Raw genomic sequence first — 22233 nt, forward strand, 5'->3', positions numbered from 1 at the left:
TAGGAAACTGTTAAAGCCTTAATTATTCTAATAATCAAGTCTAACTGAAATTTTTCTTTGATAGAGTTATTTGCAAGACATAATTACAAAGTCTTTGGCAAATCACGTTCATTTAGTTTTGTTGGTCAGTGGCAAAGCGTGTCTCAAATCCCCAGGTGGAAAAGAACACCATCCTACTGTTACCAGTTAGTTCTCTAGCGCCAGCCTTGCTGATAATCCATGCAGTGGATCCATGCCACAGACTTCTTACATGATGTTGGGCAGGGCTTTCTTAACACATGGAAAGAAGAGAGGGGGCCTATGTACAACCTGTCTTTTTATTTGTCTCCAAGACATTAATCACATCTTTGCTCCTCGCTAATGATTCTAGTTATCATTGATCATATTGAATGTGTATAAATGAGATTTAGCTAGGCTCTATTTTCTCCGTGCCCCCAAAATGGATTTGTGAACTAACAGCACAGATAATTGTGTCAACATGCAGTATGATATATAGGCTGTCACTTAAGGATTTGGTACAGAGCAAAAGTGCCCAAAAATAAATGCGGAAAAGGTTACGTTGAAATGTTAATTTTAAAGGCTTTATTATACCTTTTAAATATTCAGAAAACCATTAACTATGCTCCTTTCCTTTATATTTGTTCCTTTAGTACTTGCAAACACTGCATTTACAGTCATGTGACCTGCTGGATGTTTTTTGTGGAATCAGCTTCTTTCCATTGGATAAAATGACTTATTTGAAAATCCAATCATTTATTAATAGGATGGAGGAAAGCCTGAACATAGTCAAATATACTGCCTTTCTCTACAATGATCAGCTCATCTGGTAGGTATCAGACTAATGGGTAGAAGAGAGGAAAAATAACATGCATCTTAAAATAAATAAAATTACTGTATTTATTATTAGTAGTATTTTTGTAGGGTGCCTAGGAGTCCTCGTCATGGCTCAGGACCCCATTGTGCTAGATGCTATACAGACACACGCCAAAAAGACTGTCTCTGCCTCCAAGGAGCTTCCGTAGGGCAGACCTTTCATATTGTGGGAAAGGATAGAACGAAGATTGCTAGAGATAAATGAAACTAGATTCTCCACATATGGGGGAGTGATAAATAATGAAGAGGACAGATCACTGACTGAAAGCAATCTAGATTGCTTGGTAAACTGGGTGCAAGCAAACAATATGCATTTGAATACAGCTAAATGTAAATGTATACATCTAGGAACAAAGAATGTAAGCCATACTTACACGATGGAGAACTCTATCTGAGGAAGCAGTGACTCTGAAAAAGATTTGAGGGTTGTGGAAGGTAATCAGCTGAATACGAGCTCCCAGTGTGATGATGTGGCCAAAAGAGCTAATGGAAGCTGGGATGCATAAACGGGAATCTCGAGTAGGTGTAGAAAGGTTATTTTACCTCTGTATTTGACACTAGTGTGTCTGCTGCTGGAATACAGTGTCTAGTTCTGAGGTACACAGTTCTAGAAGGATATTGATAAATTGGAGAGGGTTCAGAGATGAACCACGAGAATGATTAAAGAATTAAAAAACATGCTTTACAGTGATAGACTCAAGGAGCTCAGCCTGTTTAGCTTAACAAAGAGAAGGTAACAGGTGACTTGATTAGTTTATTAGTATCTACATGGGGAGCAAATATTTAATAATGGGCTCTTCAGTCAAGCCGAGAAAGATATAACACAATCCAGTCTCTGGAAATTGAAGCTAAACAAATTCAGATTGGAAATAAGGCATACATTTTTAATGGTGAGAGTAATTAATCATTGGAATAGTTTACAAAGGTTCATGGTGGATTCTCCATTACTGACAATTTTGAAATCAAGACTGGATGTTTTTCTAAAAGAACAGCTCTAGGAATTATTTTGGGGAAGTTATGTGGCCTGTGCTATTGTGCTAGATGATCACAATGATCCCTTCTGGTCTTAAAATCTTTGAATATAGAACAGTTGTGTATAAAGCCTTTCCTAGCAGTTATGGATAGTTTCCATTGTGAGAAACATGCACATTGAAATTGGAAGAGCTGGCCACCCATGGAAAGATCTTTCATTTACAAAGTGATCTGGAGAATAAAAACTGTGGCAATAACTCAAACAGTATGAAAATATTTGGAAAGGACAAACAAGTTTTTACTTCTGAAGCAATGTTTTCTACTGAATTATTGAGACAGAGACACAGTTTTAACACAGTTCAAGCTCAATGTGTAACTTTGTAGGAATATTTTTCTTTTCTTTTTTCCTCCAAGAAAACTACACAAGTCTTAAAGATGATTTAAAAAAAATAATCAGTGAAGGTTACATGCCTGCATTTATTCACTTGTCAAGAATGTCACAGTGCACAATTTGAGTGTCAACAACAAAGAGAAGATGAGTTGCTTTAAGGATGCTGGAGATTACACTTGAGAAGTGAAGAGACATGGAATTAATATTTTGAATGGCTTTTCTTTTTTTCTTAAATATTTAGGCCCAGGCAATCTTTCCTGAAAAAGAAGGATCTTTCTTATAGGTTAGAATGACCAGTTACGATTTGCATCCACACACAATGCATAAACAATGCCTCATCCCTTTTAACAGTACCTTATCCCGAATCTGCAGGACCGGTGGACCTCCCACAAGCAAGCCGCTGAAGGCTGCCTGTTTGCTGCCCCCACAGGGACCAGCAGGGCACCCCCTGCGGCTCGCCGCCCCGGCACATGCTTGGAGCGCTGGCGTCCGGAGCCAGAGGGACATGCCAGCCACTTTCGGGAGCTGCGCGGAGCCAGACACTTCAGCAAACTGGACTTTTAGCAGTCCAGTCAGCTATGCTGACCAGAACCACCAGGGTCCCTTTTCAATCGGACGTTCTTGTCAAAAACTGGATGCTTGGCAACCCTAACAACATGGCTGAGGGAAAACGCTATGAATAATATGAGTTTCAAATGAAGGGAAGGAAAGTTTTGAGAAGTAATGCATAAACCTCATAAATGTGATAATCTGACATTAGTATTTGACACAAATACACACATCGTGTTAAACTGCGTGGGGCCATATTCTGTGCTGACTCACTATTTGTAGAACCCTTCTGACTTCTGTGGAGTGGTAAATCAGAACAAAATTTGGCCACATGCTCTTAATGTGGTGTGTGTGTGTGCGTGTTCGTGTTCCAGACAACAGAGCTGGCTATCAATTTCCAGTGGATGGTTTCTTTGTAATAGTGTGAACCAATATACTATGTTAATAATTGCTGAAGATTTGAAACTGATAAGTTTCATATCAAAAGTGAAACATATAACAGGGAAAAGGACCTAGTCTGAACAAGATATTACCATAATGTCTGAATTAATTTTTAATGAATCTTATTAATCATTAGGGTTCTTGGTAATTATTCACGTCATTAACAGCAGTTAGCAGCTTTTAAAAGAACTTTTAAAACTAAAGACAATTTACAAATCTATATTTGATTTTACAGGCAAGTTATGTACAACCAAAAAGTAATATTGAACAGCAGTACATTTTCAGCTAATCAGAACTACTTTTGATCCATCCTGACTTCATTTATAGAAAATATTACAACAGACTGCATGTTTAGCAGAAACAAAGAAGTTTATGGAGTTTGTTGCATCAATGTAATTTAAAACGGACAACTCCTCTTCAGCTGTGTTTGATTTTATGGTGTTTATTGACATGGCACAGCTGCTTTTGGCATACTATCTCACTTAGGAGTAGCTAGGAAAGGTGCTTCTAGCCAAAGGCTCTTAAGAAGTGAGGAGAGAATGTGCACAATGTTTAGATGGGAAATAATTTATAAACTATTATTTTAAAAAATCATAGTCTTCCTATATTTGTCTAGATTCCAGTATTTACTGCACATAATTTGCTTGTGAAATCAAATATGGATTCATAAATTAGGAAAAGCCTTTTTATAGCTTATCATTTTATCTCTTTGTTAACCTGGATCTTTTCTTAGTACTGTAAAGGAATGAGCATTCTATTAAAAATTAAACATGCACTGGGACTGTCTGTACAAAAGAAATTGGTGTGTTGTCATGTAAGAGAACTGAGTTAATTCTCCCAGAAGGCTTTAAATTGCGGCCTGTGCAGCTCTTGGTTAGAAAGATGTTGGCCATTAGAGAAATTGTTTTTCCTGCTTTGTGATCTATATTTTAACTTTTTTTCCCCTCTCCTATTCCAGGAGTGGATTGGAACAAGATGATATGAGAATTTTATACAAATATCTCACAACATCCCTCTTTCCAAGGCACATAGAGCCAGAGGTATGGATATGTGTTTTTTTTTTAACAGCACATATAGTTTGCACAGATTTGTTGTAGCGTATACATTATAGCAATATAAATAAGTTATACAAGTACTTGAGCGGGAGCTCCTTTGATACAGAAGAGGGGAAGTTTCTGAAAGTGCTTTCTTCAATTTGCGAATTAATTCTTTATGCATACATGCCAATCCAAAAAAGCCCAAATTGTTGGCCTTTAGGGCACACTACAAAGTCTTACTTTTTGAGCAGATATTTTTTGGGAGTGCTTTTTTTGTAATTTAACAATGTAGTAAGATATTGATTTGTTTTGTAATGACTTGCTGCCTGGTGGTTGCACGTAGCCAGGGGAGGTCTGCTGCTGCTCAGATTCTCTAATAGTTTTGTAATATATATTTAGCGGATGGCCAGGATAGGTAGTTCTTTAGGCTGTCTATTTAAATCTGAATAAATATTGTCATAGCACTGTCAGTACAGTTCAATTGGTAACACTCTAGCTTCTAAGCCAGAACATCATGGATTCTAATCCTATACCAAAGCTTGGGAATCATATAAAATGCTAACCATACAGTGAGCTAATATAATGCAGTACTGTATTCATAAAAACTTCCTTTATATGGGGCCTTCATTTTGCCACTTTTTGGTGACTGGCCAGATGAATGTTAAAGATCTCATACAACCCTTAAAAAAAAAAAAAAAAAAGTTAAAGTGCAGAGCTTGGACTCAGAAAATCTGAGTTCGCTTCCTCTGTGACATTGGGTAATTCATACCACCCGTGTCTTGGTGTTCCTATCCATCAGATAAGGAAGGTTTATTTAATGTATAGTTGTTGGAAAGCTTAATCCATTAATATTTGCATAGTGTTCTAGCTCTTCAAACGGAAGGTGCTATGGAAATGCAAAGTGCTGTGATAAAATTGTGATCCTTGCTCGCATTGCCCCTCTCAGTGAAGTTCATTCTAAGACTGAGCTGTGCTGTAGTGTGTATATATGGTATATTTGCCTGTCCAGTTGAGGCACTCCAAGTATTTAATTGCTTTCTAGTAAAGTGCTTTAGTGTATAGATGGAGTATAGACGGTACTATGTTAAATCAAGTTCATTTCTAAATTTAGTCGTGATAATTAGTTAATAGCAAAAATACAGTAAACAAATGAGCTTTTACTTCTTTAGAATAGGCCTGAACAGAGGCATTCTTAACTAGCAAAACAGAGAGCAGCACATGATGGTTGCAAGTGATCCAAGCCTTTGTCACCTCCAGAGTGGCTGTGTCTGAAGACCATTTAGAAACTTCAGCTAATGCAGAGTGTGGCTGCCTGCTTAATAAGTAGTATCCTACAGGGAATTGCTCATGCTCTGTAGTGTACAATAGTTTCCAGTTGGCTTCTATAAAACGAAATATTAGGTTGAGACCTGACTCCCTCAAAAAGACTGCCTTTCTTCTCATATGATGTCATCTCAGTTACGATTCACAGATGCATTTGTTCTAACAGTCCCCTGCTTTTGATAAGAAGGTTCTGGTGTTTTCAGTGAAGTGTCCTTGATCTTGGACTTGCTTCTCCCCTTTGTCCAGGTTTGCTGACGTTCAATATTTCTATTCAACAACAATTATCTGTGTTATAAAATTGTATATGTGCCTAGGTGTTAGATGCAATGAGAAAATATCCAAACGGAAAACGCAAACCTGTAGATTCCTTAGAGCAGAACAGTTTCTGAACAGCAGCTCACTTTGTCTGCCAAGTAGAAATCAATCTTTTTGATTTTCATTTGTAAATCATTCTGCCGGGTTGTCATATGTTACTACCACCTGAATTGAAAAACCATTAAACTAATCAGATTTGAATTTTCTATATATATAGCAGAAAATACTCTTTTTGTACTGTTATAGTATGAGTTGCTGCTAGTAACTACTGTGGCTCAGTTTGGCAAAACCATTTCCATTCTGTAATCCCTTTGTTTTCACACACTTGTAATTTTCCAAAACATTCATCTTTGGGACAGAGTTTTCTATCCTTGGCATCACCATTAAGATGACTTGTTTTAACATTTTAGTGAAATCCATTCACTTGATTTTGATTAATTAGAGGATGAAAAATATTAAAATTTTCAAATACATTTGAAAGGCCAGCTTTAACTCTACCCCTTTGTGCTTAAAATGTGTTTTCTTTATGGGCCAAGTTATACTCCCACTGCATCCCAAATCATTTATAAATGATCAGTTGGTACAGTATGTAGTTTATCTTATACAGATTTTCATGCAGTATCTTTAAATATATTATGTGTAGTTTTCATACTTTGCATGATATTTAAGTTTCTGTGAGATGCACAAAATAAATCTGCAAAGATTTCTTATTTTTCATGCATCCGACGAAGTGGGTATTCACCCACGAAAGCTCATGCTCCAATACGTCTGTTAGTCTATAAGGTGCCATAGGACTCTTTGCTGCTGTTATTTTTCTTGGACTTTAACTAGCTATGAATGATGAGTTCTTCATTTCTCTCCCTGAGAAGCGGGGGAAAAAGGTGGCCAGGGTCTAAGTTTTGTCAAATGAAAATGAATTTGATGGTCTTAAACCTCTGTTCATACACATGGTAAAACCACCACACTTATGTGCGATCTGCTGAAGGCCCACACGTTGTGGAAGGTAGTGTTGTGCAAGGATCTTGGACAACACCAACCTGCATGCTCCATAACTATCTCTAACCTTTTTATGAGTACTAAAGTCACTCACATATAAACAAATAAAGCAAATCCTTATTAACAGTGGCTAATGGGACTGAAATAATTTGTATTTCTACTGATCTTTTTGGTATACTGCAATTATATGTGAAAACAGCATATCATTGAGCATTATTTTCATGTGGAGTTATTAGCAAATAATATGTATTTAGAATTAATGCTGCTACAGATTAATCTGATGTTATTGTTTTCAGCCACCTCTGAGATTTTAATAGGCGAAATGGTTATATACAAAAAAGTAATATGTGATTATATGGGTACATCGACAGGGTATATTGAAGAGAGTATAATTTAAATAATATTTTGCATTTGTATAACATGAAAAATATATAGCCTCCTATGAACTCAATACACCACACAAATATTAATTGACTTTAGTAGAACCTTGCCCAAAGCCTGTGGAAGGGCCATGCTAGCACACAGGTCTCCAGACTCCAGTTCTTGTACCTTCACCAGAAGACCATCCTTTCCTCTTTAATAACTGAATTAAATGAGCTCTTGTAAGGTTTTAGAAATTACAGAAGTGAACGTTTCAGAAAACTACAGATTCTACTTCATTTAGGTTCATTGTGAGTCTGCACTACTGGCATCATATTAAGAAAGTGGGAGCTGGGATAGCTCAGTACATTCCCTAGGGAGTTTCAGAAAGGCTGCTTAACTGGACCTTGGATGTCACTGTTGGTGTTCACAAGGGAAAAAGGAACAGTATTCCCTTAGCAGTAGAAAATCTGTATATTAGAAAGCTGTAAGGATTCAAATTGCAAAGCAGGTTACAGCAGGTACCCCAAAAGGGAGCCAACTCCCCTGCAGTCAACGGAAATGTTGCAAATATGTAGACTTGACTATAAACAACAAATAGGAAAATAATGTAGAATATTCAATAACTGAAAATTAGAGATTCATAAACATTTTGTGGATATTGAACTACAGCTATATTAAGACCACATCTCTATTAAAACTGCAGTTTTGATATCATTTGAGGGTTTCCCTTAAGGGCTTTAGTTAGGATGGTTGACTAGTGACCAACGTATTACCTAGATAAAATGCAGTTCAACCATGCATAGCTTTATCAGTGTGAGTTGTAGCCTGTGCTGCTGTTAAGATACAGAAATGTGAAGATTTTAATGAGGAAGCAAGGACGGTCTTGTAGTTATGGCACTAGACTAGGACCTAGTAAGTGTGGGTTCAGTTTCTGGCAATTCCACAGACTTCTTGTGTGACCATGAGCAACTCACTTAATCTTCTGCCTCAGTTTCCCACCTGCACAATGAAAATACCACCATTGTCAGGTTGATAAGTATGAGGATAAATTCATTAGAGTTTGCTCAGATACCATGATGATGGGGGCCATAAAATTACATAAAAAGATCATATATCAAAGTTAAAACTTAACTTGTGGAACTTTTTTCAGATTAATAAATGTAAAACCAAAATGCTCAATTTTCTAAATATTGTTGCCATATAGTCTTGCCCCTCCCATTCTGTATTAATGGTGTATTTCCTAGCAAGAGAGGTATAGTCTGCGGTCTGTCGATTGTGGACAGTTTCTTTAGCTACTGCAGAACAAAGAGAAATGGAAAGAAATGTTCCAAGCTGTTTATTTCCTGTTTGTTTTCAGTTAGCAGGAAGAGATTCCCCAATACGTGCAGAAATGCCAGGAAATCTACAACACTACGGAAGGTAGTTCTTATCATTTGTCATACTCTATACTGTTTCTTCCCTTCAGAAGGAAAGCTAGGCTTTTGGCACATAGAATGAAAACTGAATGGTTTGTTTAGGTAGGAGTGTAAATGAATTCCTGGGACTAATTTCTACACCCAGATAAAGCTATAGGCTTCAGTGGGGTTTCACAGAGGATAAATCAGTGTAGATTTTGGCCTGTGATATGAAAAACCTGCTTTAGAGCTTGTGCATACTTATTTCCTTCTTGCTGTTCTTAGCATGTTGTACAGAAAGTATTTTAGTATTTCTCCAATTCCTTTTCCCCAAGCAATAAGATCTGTCATACAGGAGCAAAACAATCGTCTGTCCAGGGACCACTGCGTATCACAATGGCCTATATATTAAGTGCATCAGTGGAAGACTTTTTGCATTTGGCCAGTGTGTGACCATATTCTGAATGTAGGGTTGGGTCCTTCTTGGCCCCCTATTTCCAGAGCACGAAATGTGCTTGCTTTAATTAAAAAAAACCCGGTTTAGTGTTTTCCACTTCTTTAGCATGAGCGTAAAATCAGGATGGGTTCTAGCTCACTTCAGTCTTGCAAAATTCTGATGTTTTTCACATGTGTATACATGTGTATACATGCGTATACATTGTTTGGAAGCAGAAGAGTGAGCTGTACCAGAGAGTGAATTCTGTAGTCATCAATGAGAAGGTGTTCCTTTTAAAAGCTACTGGAGGATTTATTGCGTTTTCCTGATCATCTACATATTTTTTACCTTTATTTCCCTAGCTCGGAGTTATTTTGGTGCTAACATATTAACTTTTTTGAGGTTTTTTTTGAGGGCCTGTTGGTAAATACAGTTGGTTCCCTGAGCAATAGTCACCTTTGATCAAGAAAAGGCTGTTGAAATGCCACTGATCACTTGCAACTCGGTCTTGAATCACTACATTCTTTTAGATCAAGATAAACAGAACTCTCTTTCTGTGCATTCTGACAAAGTTTACTCTAGACTGAGGCCCTGATGCTTACTCACATGCTTCATTTTAAAGAGAGTAGATGCTTTGAAGTTGGGACCTAAGTCTTTCCGTTAATTTGAAATTAGTAATTTGACATGGACACGTGTTCCTATACTATGGTAATAGGGAGTTATATAAGTAACTGCGTAGACAGAAATTCTTTGTGTTCAAATGGATGTATGTATTGAAAAAGTTGTTTAAAAAAATTATTCATGTGCTTATAAATTGTTTTTCTGTCAAATATAAAAATGAATTATATCTGTCCTGTTTAATTCTGGTTTTTAGGTTTCTTACTGGACCTTTAAATGTTAATGATCCAGAAGCAAAATGCAGATTCCCCAAAATATTTGTAAACACAGATGGCACTTATGAAGAACTTCATTTAATTGTTTATAAGGTACCAAACTCTCTCTATTCCAGTGTATTATGAATCCACCCAGGAGGAAAACATTGCTGTGTTTTATTTCTGAATCCATGCAGGAAAGTGCATATGGCAGGACCAGATTAGAACAGTGAGATAGGGAGCTGACTGAAGGTTCAAATTTAAAACTTCAAATAATTTTTTTCTGAATTCTTTGGGTTTCTTTTAGAGGTTCTGGTTTAATTCAAATGATGCAAACTTGGCAAAAGTCTGTCTGTATTCCTTCCATGTTGCTTTACCACAGTGAACTCAAAAAGCAAAATATGCTAGCCATGTGTAATATTTTCTCAGAGCTCCTTACCCTGGCTTCTGGCCAGTGCCAGCCCTAAGTTAGAAAGGTTATGTATGTGTTATAAAAAGGTTTACATGTGGGTTAGGACTGGTTTAACTAAATGGATTTTAAAACTGATTTTAGTTAAAGATTTAGTAGGCTAAAGTGCAAATTTTGTGTGTAGGCAATGCCCTAGCAGGGTTACATTTGAGTTCCTGCAGAGCAGCACACTACTTCTCAAAGCCCCCATGAACAGCTGATTTAAAAACCTTGTCCAGGACTGAAGTAATATGGAAAATTGGATATCCTGTATAGGCTCATGGGAGCAAAAGTTTTACTGTTAACACTCTAGCTTTACTGTGACAAAATTTAACTGGTATACAATAAATGACTTCTACAGTGAATGTACTGGTGAAGCTGAGGGACAAAAATTTATTTTGTAAATGTTTTTGTTTTTGGTTTGTTTCAGGCCATGAGTGCAGCTGTCTGTTTTATGATTGATGGTAGGTATATATTTGTATGATTTGAAATAAACCATGGAGATTAAATGCTTTTCTTTTGACAACTTTGTTTTTCTCTACTATCTCCTTACCAAAACATTATGAAACATAAATCTAGCCTGATTTTGCTATTGCAAAGTATTCATTTGTTATAGTCTTGTATGTTAATTTGTTCTGTGTGGAAACTTTCACCAACTTCTTAGTCAATTAGTTATTTATACTGTGTTTTGCTTGATGGTACAAAAGGGACACAATTTTGCCCTCAGTTACTCTATGGAAGCCACCTGGATGTTGTTGAGATTTCTTGGGTGTAACTGACAGCAGAATATGGTCCAAGAGTCTTATAAATGTTTAAAGTTAGCTACAAAAGAACATGTTTGCCTTTTTGGCACAAAATAGTATAGACCTCATGTACTGTTAGGAAAAAACTCATTATCTTTTTAAAACTGCTTCATAGCCTCAATGCAACCTACACTGGATTTTTGCCGTAAACTGGACAGCATTGTTGGGCCTCAACTCACAGTATTAGCATCAGACATATGTGAACAATACAACATCAACAAAAGGATATCAGGGTTTGTACTATCTTTATGTTCCTATTGCAAACCTTCCCCAGGTAGCTCAAGTCTATTTTAATGACTGCTTCAATAAGGGTAACAATATGAGTACCTATTTTAAAAGCATTCTCTTTGAATTGACATGTATATGTATCTTTAGACATTTACAGAGAACCCATTGTCACATATTTAAGTGCCCTGGGGGAACTGCTCTAGTTTTTATACAAGTAACAATTTTATTTAGGTCGTTGTGTGGTTAAGGTTCATTTTGCCTTTGGCAAGGCCTTTTGGCACATGTTTATTCTTACAATCTTATAATTGTTACTCTTTTCCTACCCAGCTAATTATCAAAGTATTAACCGTTTTAAAGGAAACCTGCAAATAGTTAAAAGGAAAAGTCCAACAACTGTAGAATATGCTGCCTACCCCAAATAGCTAGGGCAGAGGGGCATTCAGACTTAGTGGCCAGGCAATTCCTGTGGGGTTTGGTGGTCATTTTTCACGTGCAGAAGAAATTACCTGATCCCAATAGTCCATTTTTAGTCTGAAATGAGGGTTCTGTTGGGGTGTGCAACATTAGCAGCATAATGGACATTGATGTATCCTCTAGAGTGGGAGCAGGAGAACTAGGACTTATTTTTCACCCTTCCCATGTCTCACAAATTTTAAATTGAGTGTACATCTCCCCATTGCCCTTAGTGGAAGTATCTAGTATTTAATTCTAAGGTCCTATCCACACTGGATCAGAACCAGGACTCTGGTTGTACCTATCATTGTTCTGAAGCGAACGTGGACAGGACCTAAAGTAGTTAAAAATTCTTCAGATCATTTTTAACAAGGAGTTTAAATAAAAGTAGATTCAGTAACTTCAGAGAAAATCCAATTACTCTGAAGGAATTCCTGTCTCTGACTCTTGGCAATAGGGCCAGTGGAATGTAGGAAGAGGGGGGGATATTTTAACTTGGATTTCCTAGTAAGTTTGAAAAAAATAAAATTGCTGAGGTTTAGATGCTACCTAATCTTTTAAGGTCTTAGATATACAAAATAAGCAGTTTATTGGCACCTTTTCCGGGAAAATATACTTGCACAAAGGCTCCTTCAGCATTGGGGCCCCATCATTGTTTGGGCAGACAACAGGAGGTTTTGTTTAAAAGGTCAAGGCATTATCACTGTTACAATCTTATTTCTTTAGGCTCCCTATTCATGGGCTTGCTAAGAGAGAGTATTGCCCCTGGCTCCTATCCTTGTATCCAGCCAAGCTGTGTTCAGTGTAGGGCCCAGCTGGGAGCAGGGTAGAGGCATTTTTAGGCCACTTTTGTATTCCTCTGATCCCTTGGGCTGCTGGGTAACATTTGACTCCTGGTGTAAATTACAGTAACCATGGTACCATTACACCAGCCAGAGTGCAGCAATGTTCTGGCCATCCCTGTGGCTGAAGGGGATAGAGTGTGTCATAGAGCAGCTAACGCCATCTCTGTGCTTCCAGGGGAATCCCGACTGCCTATACTTACTCATTTTCCTCTACTCCCCCTGCAAAAAAATGAAACTGCTAGAGAAGATGTTCTGATGTGGCAGCATGTTTTCTTGCAAGACTAGAATTCTAAATGGATCATACAAATAGAGATAAGCATAGACGATAATCCTCTGCTCCCTCAGTGTTCTGCATAATGCTAGGGTTACTCATAGCAATTTACAGACAAAGAGTGAGAGGATTTTCTTGCAGTGGCCATATGCTGTACATGTATTGTCTTGTTCCTCCACTTTGTGAACATTTTTGGCTGACTTCAATGAAAACATAGTTTGCCACTGAAACATTGTGTGAGGATGGTTTGAGCATTGGCCTGCTAAACCCAGGGTTGTGAGTTCAATCCTTGAGGGGGCCATTTAGGGAACTGGGGTAAAAATCTGTCTGGGGATTGGTCCTGCTTTGAGCAGGGGGTTGGACTAGATGACCTTCTGAGGTCCCTTCCAACCCTAATCTTCTATGATTCTATGATGGCTTGTTCTTGAACATCTTCCCAAACGCTAATCCCATAACCGGAAAGGAGCTTTTCTGAGTACCTACCTTCATCCCACTGCCAGTGTGACTGGTCCCTTTAAGTGGGAGCAGTTTCCAGTGCACCTGAGGCTGATTAGCTGCTGCCCAGCTGGGCTGAAGGGCAGGCAGCTGAGCCTTATAATGGAGGAGAGAGCAGCAGGGGAAAAACTGCTACCAGTGGACTACTTTCAGCCCAGGGAGGTAGAGAGAACAGCTGCTGCTGTCTCTTCCTTTGTAAGCCCTTCCCTTCCTTTTGCTCAACCAGGGGCCTTCCCGTAAGCCCAACTGGGCAGCAGATAATCAGTCACTGGTGCACTGGACACCCCTGCCCCCCGCCACACTGCCTCTTAAAGGGCCAGCCTACTCTGTGACACACACATTAGTTGCCCAAGGGCAGTGACTATAGACAATGTAGCAAGCTTTGTGGTGACCTTCCTCTTGACTTTCTAAGACTTTGTTTTTCCCAAACTGTGATGTGTATAGCATAAAAAAACCAAAAACACTGGGATGATATTTTTCATTTAGGTAAATAAGGGCCGTGACATTTATATTTTTGAGTAGAAAAGGTGAGGCCCTTTCAGTTTAGATAAAATATATTGGCTGTGTAATTTAATTTATTATAAATCTATGGATATGCATATGCAGACAATGTAGTATGCAGCGCCAAGATCAGAACCTGGGACGTTTCTACAGAGAGGAAGCATAGCCTTGTGAATAAGGCACTAGGCTGGGACTCAGGAGACCTCAGTTCAATTTCCGGGGCTGCCACAGGCTGTCTTGAGACAAATCTTTTTTTTGTGTTTTTTTTTTTGGTACCTCAGTTCCTCATCTGTAAAATGAGATCATTATACATACCTACTTTCAAGAGCTGTTATGAGGAAAATTCTTTATGCCTCAAATGCTCAGATATTATGATTTGGCCATATTGATACTAGAAGGACCACTACCACTTGAGCTCCAGAAGAATGTGATCTCTGAGTAGTAGTAGGCGTTATCCTATGCAGTTCAGTCTCTCAGAGGTGGCAACTGCAAATATCTGACATTGTATCAAGCAGAAAAGAGCAGTATTAGCCAGTGCATTATATAATCTCTCCCAGTATATTGTATATCGTGTAGACACAAAAAGGCTATGTTAAAAGATTATTTAGGTGGCAAGTCAAGCACTCAAAACTTAGGAGTTTTGCCTATGCAACCTTAATGTTGCCCCTTGTGCTTATGCATTATGCTACTGTCTTTAATTACATGCTCACATACTGTTTTTTCTACAGGCCCTCTACCTCATTTCCTAATTGTTTAGTGCTTGACTTTGCAACCTTTAATGTTCTTTTAGCATTTACTAGGTCTTTAAAAAAAATTCCTAGAATTTCTTTTTTCAAAGACCTATCATGTAGCATCCTATTGAAAACTACCCAGATGATTGGCATGATTGGAATGTTTAGATCCACCACACAGACCATATGAGCTAATAGAGTAATGGATAGCAACAGTAGGTTGTCATCTTGTATGTGGACCAGCATTAGAGGGAGATAATAAGCTTTGCCAGTGTGTTTCATGTACTTACTGCCAGCAGAGGAATGGTGAGACTGAGGACTCTTAGGTTCCATTCCAAGCTCTGGATGGAGTGTGTCTAGTGGGTTCACACTCTCTTCTGCCTCTTCGTCCCTCCCCACTCCTCAAGCTTGAACTCTTCTACTCCATCCCCTCCAATTTGTCCCAGTCCTGTCTTTTCCCTGCCTGTGGCTCCTTATCCCAGTCCCATTTTTCTCACTTAGCCAGTCCCAGTCTCCTCTCCTCAGGCTTCTCATCCCAGTCCTAGTCTCCTTGCCCAACCAGTCTTCGTCTTACTGTTCCAGGCTCCCATTCCAATCTCCCCCACTCCCAGTCTGTCCCCTTGCCCAGTCATTCCCAATTCTCTCCCCCAGCTCCTTGTCCTGAATCTCCTTATGCAACCAATAACAGTTCCCCTGCTCCCACTCTTCATCCAATTTCTCTCTCGTCCCCATTCACTGACCTCTTATTGCTGCTGCCACCTCCCACATCCACACTTGGCTCCAAGTCCCAATCTCTCCCCCTAGACTCACTCTCCAATCTGTGCCCCATTCTCTACCCGCAGTCCCTTGTCCCAATCTCTTTGCTCTGCCAATCTAATTTCTTCCCCGCCCCCCCCCGACTCCACATTAGATATGTCTTCCTTGCCCCCTCACCTTCATCCCTCCACCTACTGGCTCCAGGTTCTAGTCCCCTTGCCCAGCCAGTTTGTCTCCCCCTCCCAGCTTCCTGTAGTCTTGTCCAGCCAGTCCCAATCTTTCCCCTCCAACCCTGCCAGCCTTCTGTCCCAATCTTCCCTCCATCCCACTGCGGGCCCAGCTCTTGTCTACCCTGCATTCGAGTCAGACAGCTTCCTCCTCCATGCTCCTGGAGTCCAGTAGGGGTGGTCACTGAGAGCACAGGAGGGACAGTCTCCTTGCTCTCTGTTCATGTGCCCAGACCCAGCATGGCCCAGAGCTGCAATCGTATGGAAAGTCCAGCTTCGCTCCTTCAGCCCTGGACTGGAGCATGCCCAGCACTCATCTGACTCGTCAGGGAATTTAAGCCTGAATCTAAGCCTCTATTGAGCATATGCAAACCACAGTTTTTCAAAGGCTTATAACTTGGCCAAATTTGGACAGATCTTCATGGGGATGGTAAAAGGTACATCACTAACACAAAGACCATTCCTTGCCAAATTTCAATAATTTTTCAAAGAAAAGGTTTCCAGAATTATTTTAATATGGGCAGAACATTTTTTCCATACCCTCTTTCCTGGAAACAGCTGAACCCAAATTTTCCAGTGCAATTCAGATTGAGGCAGACACCTGACATAAAATTTCAGCCCAAATGGTTAAAGTTTGGCAAAGTTATAAGCAACTTAAAACAGCATGTTATAATGGGAAGTGTCAGGCAACCGTAACATGCAGTTCTATCAGCCCCATCTATAACAACATGCATAGTAGCTCAGAAAATTTAGATAGCAAAATACAGCTGCAAGCCTTACACTTTACCAAGAGTAATGTGCCATCTTGCAAGAAACTAACAGTTCAAGACTACAGAGGTGTGGGACTCTGTCACTGAAATCTTTATTCCTTTTGTCTAACTCTTAAAAGCCCAGGGTCAATCGTTGCTGGATTTTACATAGTGGGTTTGTTATTTCTCTAGTTCCTTTTGTGTTTTATATTAAAAGAAAAGTGCCATTTTATACAATAGCACCACTCTAATCGTGTGATGGCATAGATGTCAGCCTTAATCTAAGCACATACTGTATATTGGCCAGCAGAGAGAAGCTGTGGGTCATTTACATGATAGAGTTTTAAGGAAGCAGCCTAGTTAGTGTATAGTTCATGCTGGTTTAAACCAAGAGACACATTACATTGAAGGATTATAAACTTTAAAGAGTTTAAATTCCCTACAGCAAGTGGCATTTGTCTGCTGCTGTCAAGCTAATATAAGTGAAGGTGTGTATTTAGGATGATAATGTTGTCACTTAGGATGTTTGAAACAATGAATCAGTTGTACCATACAAATGGTTTGTTTGGTAGCATTGTATAAGAATAGGGGGAAATTCCCAGGCAAGATTTATGTAGTACACACTTGACTGGGGGAAGAGTTGAGGTGCTTATTAGCTTCTCCCACAATCCTAAATATTTCCTTCAAAAGGCATATTTGTCATGTGGAGTATTTGTTGGTTTCCTACAGTATTGCTGTTCTAAGGATGACTCAGTCATACCAAAGATACATGCACACCTACTTCGGTGTGTGGTGACTGTACTAAACTGGCAGAATTGCAGTGAGTCAAATAAAATATGTTTGCAATGGTGCCAACCTATTAAATACTTGGTTTTTTATGTCATTGAGGGATTAAAGCAAAGGAAGTTCATCTTATTAACTCTCCCTTAAAAATTTAATGCAGCAGTGCCCTGATAACCTTATGTGGTTTATTTTTACACTAATGCAGTTGGGTGACATAATAGGGAGCAAGATATCCAGACGTTTGAGCCATTTGCTGGTCCACTAAGGTGATAGTGAGTAAACTGCCATATGACATCTAGCATAGATGAGACAGTTCCAAACAACTGAATATGTAACTGGAAGTGCCAACTGCTGCAGCAAACCTTCATTGATTGTAATTGTTGAAGCCATCATCAAAACCAGTATCAATTACTTAAACTTAAGTCTTGACTTACCAAACTGGGAAAGGGAGATCATCTCATGCCCAAATCCACCAAGGAGGGTGAAAAACTCTCGTTGGCTTGGCCATTCTGGGAAAGATGGGAAGTTTGCCTGATCTCAAATATGATAGTCAATGAAAAACTGGTATATAGTTCCCTTATAGTTCTAGGGAAATCCCTTATGAAACAAATTAGTAACACAACACCCAACTAAGCCAACTGCTGACTCTTCTTTAGGGAGGCAGCAAGGATCCCCACTCTCAGGCAGCCAGCACCTATCTGCTCTCTCCCCAGAGTAGCTAACCAATCCAGCAACCAGCTGTGGTTCAAACCCACCAATGGTGTGAGATTACAGGCCCAGTGGGAGAACTCAAAGAGCTAGTGAAGGAGAAAGGGGGATGTTCTGATGTCCCTCACTGATGGGTGGGTTCTGGTAAGAGCAGGAAATGCCATTAGGCAGACATAATTTTATTCTCTTTCCTGTACTAGGAATTCATGCAGGTCTCTCTTATGGTGTCAGTGTTTTGGAGGTCTAAATGTTTTTCATTTCAATGGCTATCCAAAAACAGTCTGTCAAAACCCTGCCACAGGTCTTGAAAAGTAGTTAGGCATGGCAGGATTCAGTTTAAATTAATAGATGTTGGTAAATCAACTAAAAAAATATTGATCACTAAAAGTTGGCAGGATTGCAGCCTTGCCCCCTTTGCCCGTCACCAGCACTGTGGCAGCTCAAGGGGCCCTCTGCAGCTATGCTGTCATGTGTCTGCAGGGAGCTCCCTGAGCTGCCAGAGCTGGTGAGACCCGATCCCTGGGGACACAAGGTGCGGGGAAAAAGTGCAATTCTGATGGGGCAGACCAGAGAGACCCTGTCAGGACTGTGGTGAGGAAAAGGCAAAGACCCTGGCCATGGGGGAGATCATCCTGCTGCTGAATGGCTCCATCCCTGGTCCGGAACTGTTCAGCAGCACCCTGCGGCCAGGGTTTTGTCATCCTCATCATAGCTCTGGCCTGAGGTATCAGCTCCCCCAAGACAGGGCTGCAGCCTCCCCCTCACCTTGCACCTTGGTGGCATGGCCCTCTCAGTTGTACAGGGAGCCCCCTGCCAGGCTGCCCTAATCCCAACCCTTGGCACATGCTCCCTCAATTTCCAGCAACAGTTTAAAAAAATCTTTAAAATAAATTATAGAAATGGTCAAAATTAGAAAAAAAAATCAAATTCTGCCAAGCCTAATAGTAATGTATGCACAGTGTCTCAGTATGATAAGTTACCTGATCATGGATTTCATGTTGTGCATGGATTAGTGATCTGTGACTTATATATACACATTTCACAAAGACCACTTAGTCACCATTTTCTTTAACTTGTTTTCCTAGGTCTGAGAAGGAACCTCAGTTTAAATTTATCTATTTCAATCATATGAACTTGGCAGAGAAAAGTACAATTCACATGAGGAAAACACCCAGTGTATCACTCACGTCCGTTCACCCTGACCTCATGAAGATTCTAGGTGATATCAACAGTGATTTTACTAGGTAATCTTACTTACATTTTTCCTTCTGTCAAATAGGCCTCAGCTTTTAGCAGTGTTCAACTACTGAATTATCCTGGTTTTTCATTTATGTATATAACATAAGAATGGCCGTACTGGGTCAGACCAAAGGTCCATCCAGCCCAGTATCTGTCTACCGACAGTGGCCAATGCCAGGTGCACCAGAGGGAGTGAACCTAACAGGTAATGATCAAGTGATCTCTCTCCTGCCATCCATATATATGTACAATTACTGAATATATAAAATTGTGGAATAAGTAATAGAACAGATTTTTCTTTTATGTGTATCACTGTAGCCAGTTTGATACATTGAAATGTCTGTCCTGTCCCACCCTTCTGGTCTGTTTTCTTTCATGAATTTTCATGTCCCTGAGATGTTGGGCTAGATTTCAAAAAGGGATTGGATACTTCTGTGGATATCAAGAACATCCACAGTTATAATTAATAATCAATTTTGGAAGGGATTTAAACCTTATGCTTCAGGGCTTAAGTCAATCTCTGACTATTAGAGATCAGGATGAAACCTAATTTTGAGGATACATTATCCCACATTTGCCTACTAATTAACATACTAAACTCTTTAAAATATGCTTCTAATCAAACACTAAATCAAGTACTTATTTGAAAAAAAGTCGGTTTCTCCTATGATGGTGGAATCAAAGCATGTCATGCCAAACCTGTGAAAAAAAAATGCAGAAATTGGGCTTCTTTTTGTCTTAATTGGCTTGTGAGTTGCTTGTTGGCTAGTTTTTGACTTGCAGCTTGTTGCTCCCTTTTTTTTTTTTTGATTGGCTCCTGGCAAGCAGGGGCCAGGGGAGAGAGTCAGGGGTGCACAGTGGGCCCACCACAGTCCTAGACTGCACGCCAGGAGGATCTAGTCACATAGAGTGTTGGGGTTCTTAGGCATTGGCTTGCTTTGGCCTTATTGTGAAAGTCAGGGTGCTACCACGTGAAAGTTGGCACCTGTGGACACCAAGCAGCTTCTTTCAAAGCACTGATGTTTGGTTGACTAGTAGACTAAATAAGTGGTTGGCTTACTTCCTCGTGATTAAATTCTCCCAAATGGAGATTGTGCAGGCTATGCTAGCACTGGCTCGCTGTATTTGTCTCCTGAGTTGAGCACACCTGCTCATTTTTGATTTTCTGTCAATTATGCAATGTCACAGCAATCTGCAAGATCAGTTCACATCTAGTTTATTCATAACCCTTAGGGCAGTTAAACAATTACTAAACCTGCTCTATTTGCTGGTTATTTCTTGAGATCTTTACTTCAATATTGTTGCTTGTAATGTAAGTTATTTATTTTGCTTTTCGAGTCTCTTATTTTTGATGTCGGTACAAATTTTCCTAAGGTTTGTTTTATACAATTTCTTTCAGAGTTGATGAGGATGAAGAAATCATTGTGAAGGCAATGAGTGACTACTGGGTGGTTGGGAAAAAGTCTGATCAACGGGAACTGTATGTTATTTTGAATCAAAAAAATGCAAACCTGATTGAAGTTAATGGTAAGGATTTTTTTAATTTTTGCTATTTGTTAAATACTGTTGGTGTTACTAAAATGCTTATCAATGGATTTTTAGTTCTCTATTTTATATAAAATGCACTTAATGTGGGATTTTTTCTGTGCTACACCAGATCAGCTTGCCTAAGGCTTTGTCTCTCCCTCCATGTTTTGAAACTAAATCATCAAAAATATTCAGCAGACTTTGTCGATGTTCTTAACAATGAATCCATGACCATTATCTTACTCCTTGATTTTAATGGGAATATTTATTAAATGAAGTGCATTATTATATTTCCAGGAGGTTAAAATGCCTATTTTTCTGGATTTGTTTTTTATAAGTCAAGGCAATATATTTTCACAAAGGGACTTATGTCATTAAGATTATTAGTATTAAAATACTGTTTTTCTCCCAAAGTGCTTTTCTACTTCAGTTTTACACTGCAATTTAAGACATACTAAGTACATGAAGAAACATGCATCAGTATTACCTTTAGCCCAATTTATTTGGATAAAAAATGAGAACATTATGGGACAATATCAACTTGAAAACTAGACAGGTTTTTTTACGAGATAAAAATAGTTTGTTTCTACATCTGCCCCTGACCTTCCTGCTAATTATTCTGGTTTTACAGTCCTACTTCTCTATGTTTGTTTTTTCTCTCTCCTTGCTTCTGTGCGGAAGATGCACAGAAATGGGGGAGACAGACTTGCTGTACCTAAAGTGCTGTCAAATGCACAAAGTGTATAAATGATCTGGATGGAAAAAGGGGTAAACAGTGAGGTGGCAAAATTTGCAGATGATGCAAAATTATTAAAGATAGTTAAAACCCAGGCAGACTGCAAAGAGTTACAAAAGGATCTCTCAAAACTGAGTGACTGTGCAACAAAATGGCAGATGAAATGTTAATAAATGCAAAGTAATGCACCTTGGAAAGCATAATCCCAAATATACATATAAAATGATGGGGTCTAAATTAGCCACTGCCACTCAAGAAAGAGATCTTGGAGTCATTGTGCATAATTCTCTGAAAACATCCACTCAGTGTGCAGCGGCAGTCAAAAAAGTGAACGGAATGCTGGGAATAATTAAGAAAGGGATAGATAATAGGACAGAAAATATCATGTTGCCTCTATATAAATCCATGGTACACCCACATCTTGAATACTGTGTGCAGATGTGGTCGCCTCCTCTCAAAAAAGATGTATTGGAATTGGAAAGGGTTCAAAAAGGGCAACAAAAATTATTAGGGATATGGAATGGCTTCTATATGAGGAGAGATTGAGACTGGGACTTTTCAGCTTGGAAAAGAGATGGTTAAGGGGAGATGTGACCCCAGAAACGGGGACAGAAACCTGAGCATTCCCCAGCCCCGCCGCCCTGGGCCAGGGGGGGAAGGCAAAACCGAAGCCTGATACCCACCACTCAGTGCTGAAGCCCTTGGGCTTTGGCTTTGGCCCTGGGCCCCAGCATGTCTAACGCCAGCCCAGGCAACCCCATTAAAACAGGA

At 39.3% G+C, this 22233-nt stretch overlaps 2 protein-coding genes across 4 annotated transcripts in view; one reads left to right on the forward strand and one right to left on the reverse strand.

The window, feature by feature from the left end:
* The window catches only part of LOC127057724 (vacuolar fusion protein CCZ1 homolog), a 28575-nt gene that overhangs the window by 5556 nt on the left and 786 nt on the right, over nucleotides 1-22233 (forward strand). Inside the window, exons 7-14 of the mRNA XM_050966743.1 lie at nucleotides 651-826; nucleotides 4185-4266; nucleotides 8618-8679; nucleotides 9965-10076; nucleotides 10841-10874; nucleotides 11329-11446; nucleotides 19046-19204; nucleotides 20599-20726. Of these exons, the coding sequence (XP_050822700.1) occupies nucleotides 651-826; nucleotides 4185-4266; nucleotides 8618-8679; nucleotides 9965-10076; nucleotides 10841-10874; nucleotides 11329-11446; nucleotides 19046-19204; nucleotides 20599-20726 (871 nt within the window). The remainder of the gene's footprint in view (nucleotides 1-650; nucleotides 827-4184; nucleotides 4267-8617; nucleotides 8680-9964; nucleotides 10077-10840; nucleotides 10875-11328; nucleotides 11447-19045; nucleotides 19205-20598; nucleotides 20727-22233) is intronic.
* The window catches only part of LOC127057713 (radial spoke head 10 homolog B2-like), a 60008-nt gene continuing 43380 nt past the window's right edge, over nucleotides 5606-22233 (reverse strand). The window contains exons 23-24 of one of the 3 annotated variants that reach the window (XR_007776160.1): nucleotides 14322-14502; nucleotides 5606-5853 (exon numbers count right to left, since the gene is read on the reverse strand). The gene's annotated coding sequence lies outside the window, so the exon portion shown is untranslated. Of the gene's footprint in view, nucleotides 6067-11467; nucleotides 14503-22233 lie in introns of those variants that run through there. The other 2 variants (XR_007776159.1, XM_050966711.1) reach the window with 2 other exon arrangements.

This window comes from Gopherus flavomarginatus, chromosome 9 (genome assembly GCF_025201925.1).
Source record: "Gopherus flavomarginatus isolate rGopFla2 chromosome 9, rGopFla2.mat.asm, whole genome shotgun sequence".
Taxonomy (NCBI): domain Eukaryota; kingdom Metazoa; phylum Chordata; order Testudines; family Testudinidae; genus Gopherus; species Gopherus flavomarginatus.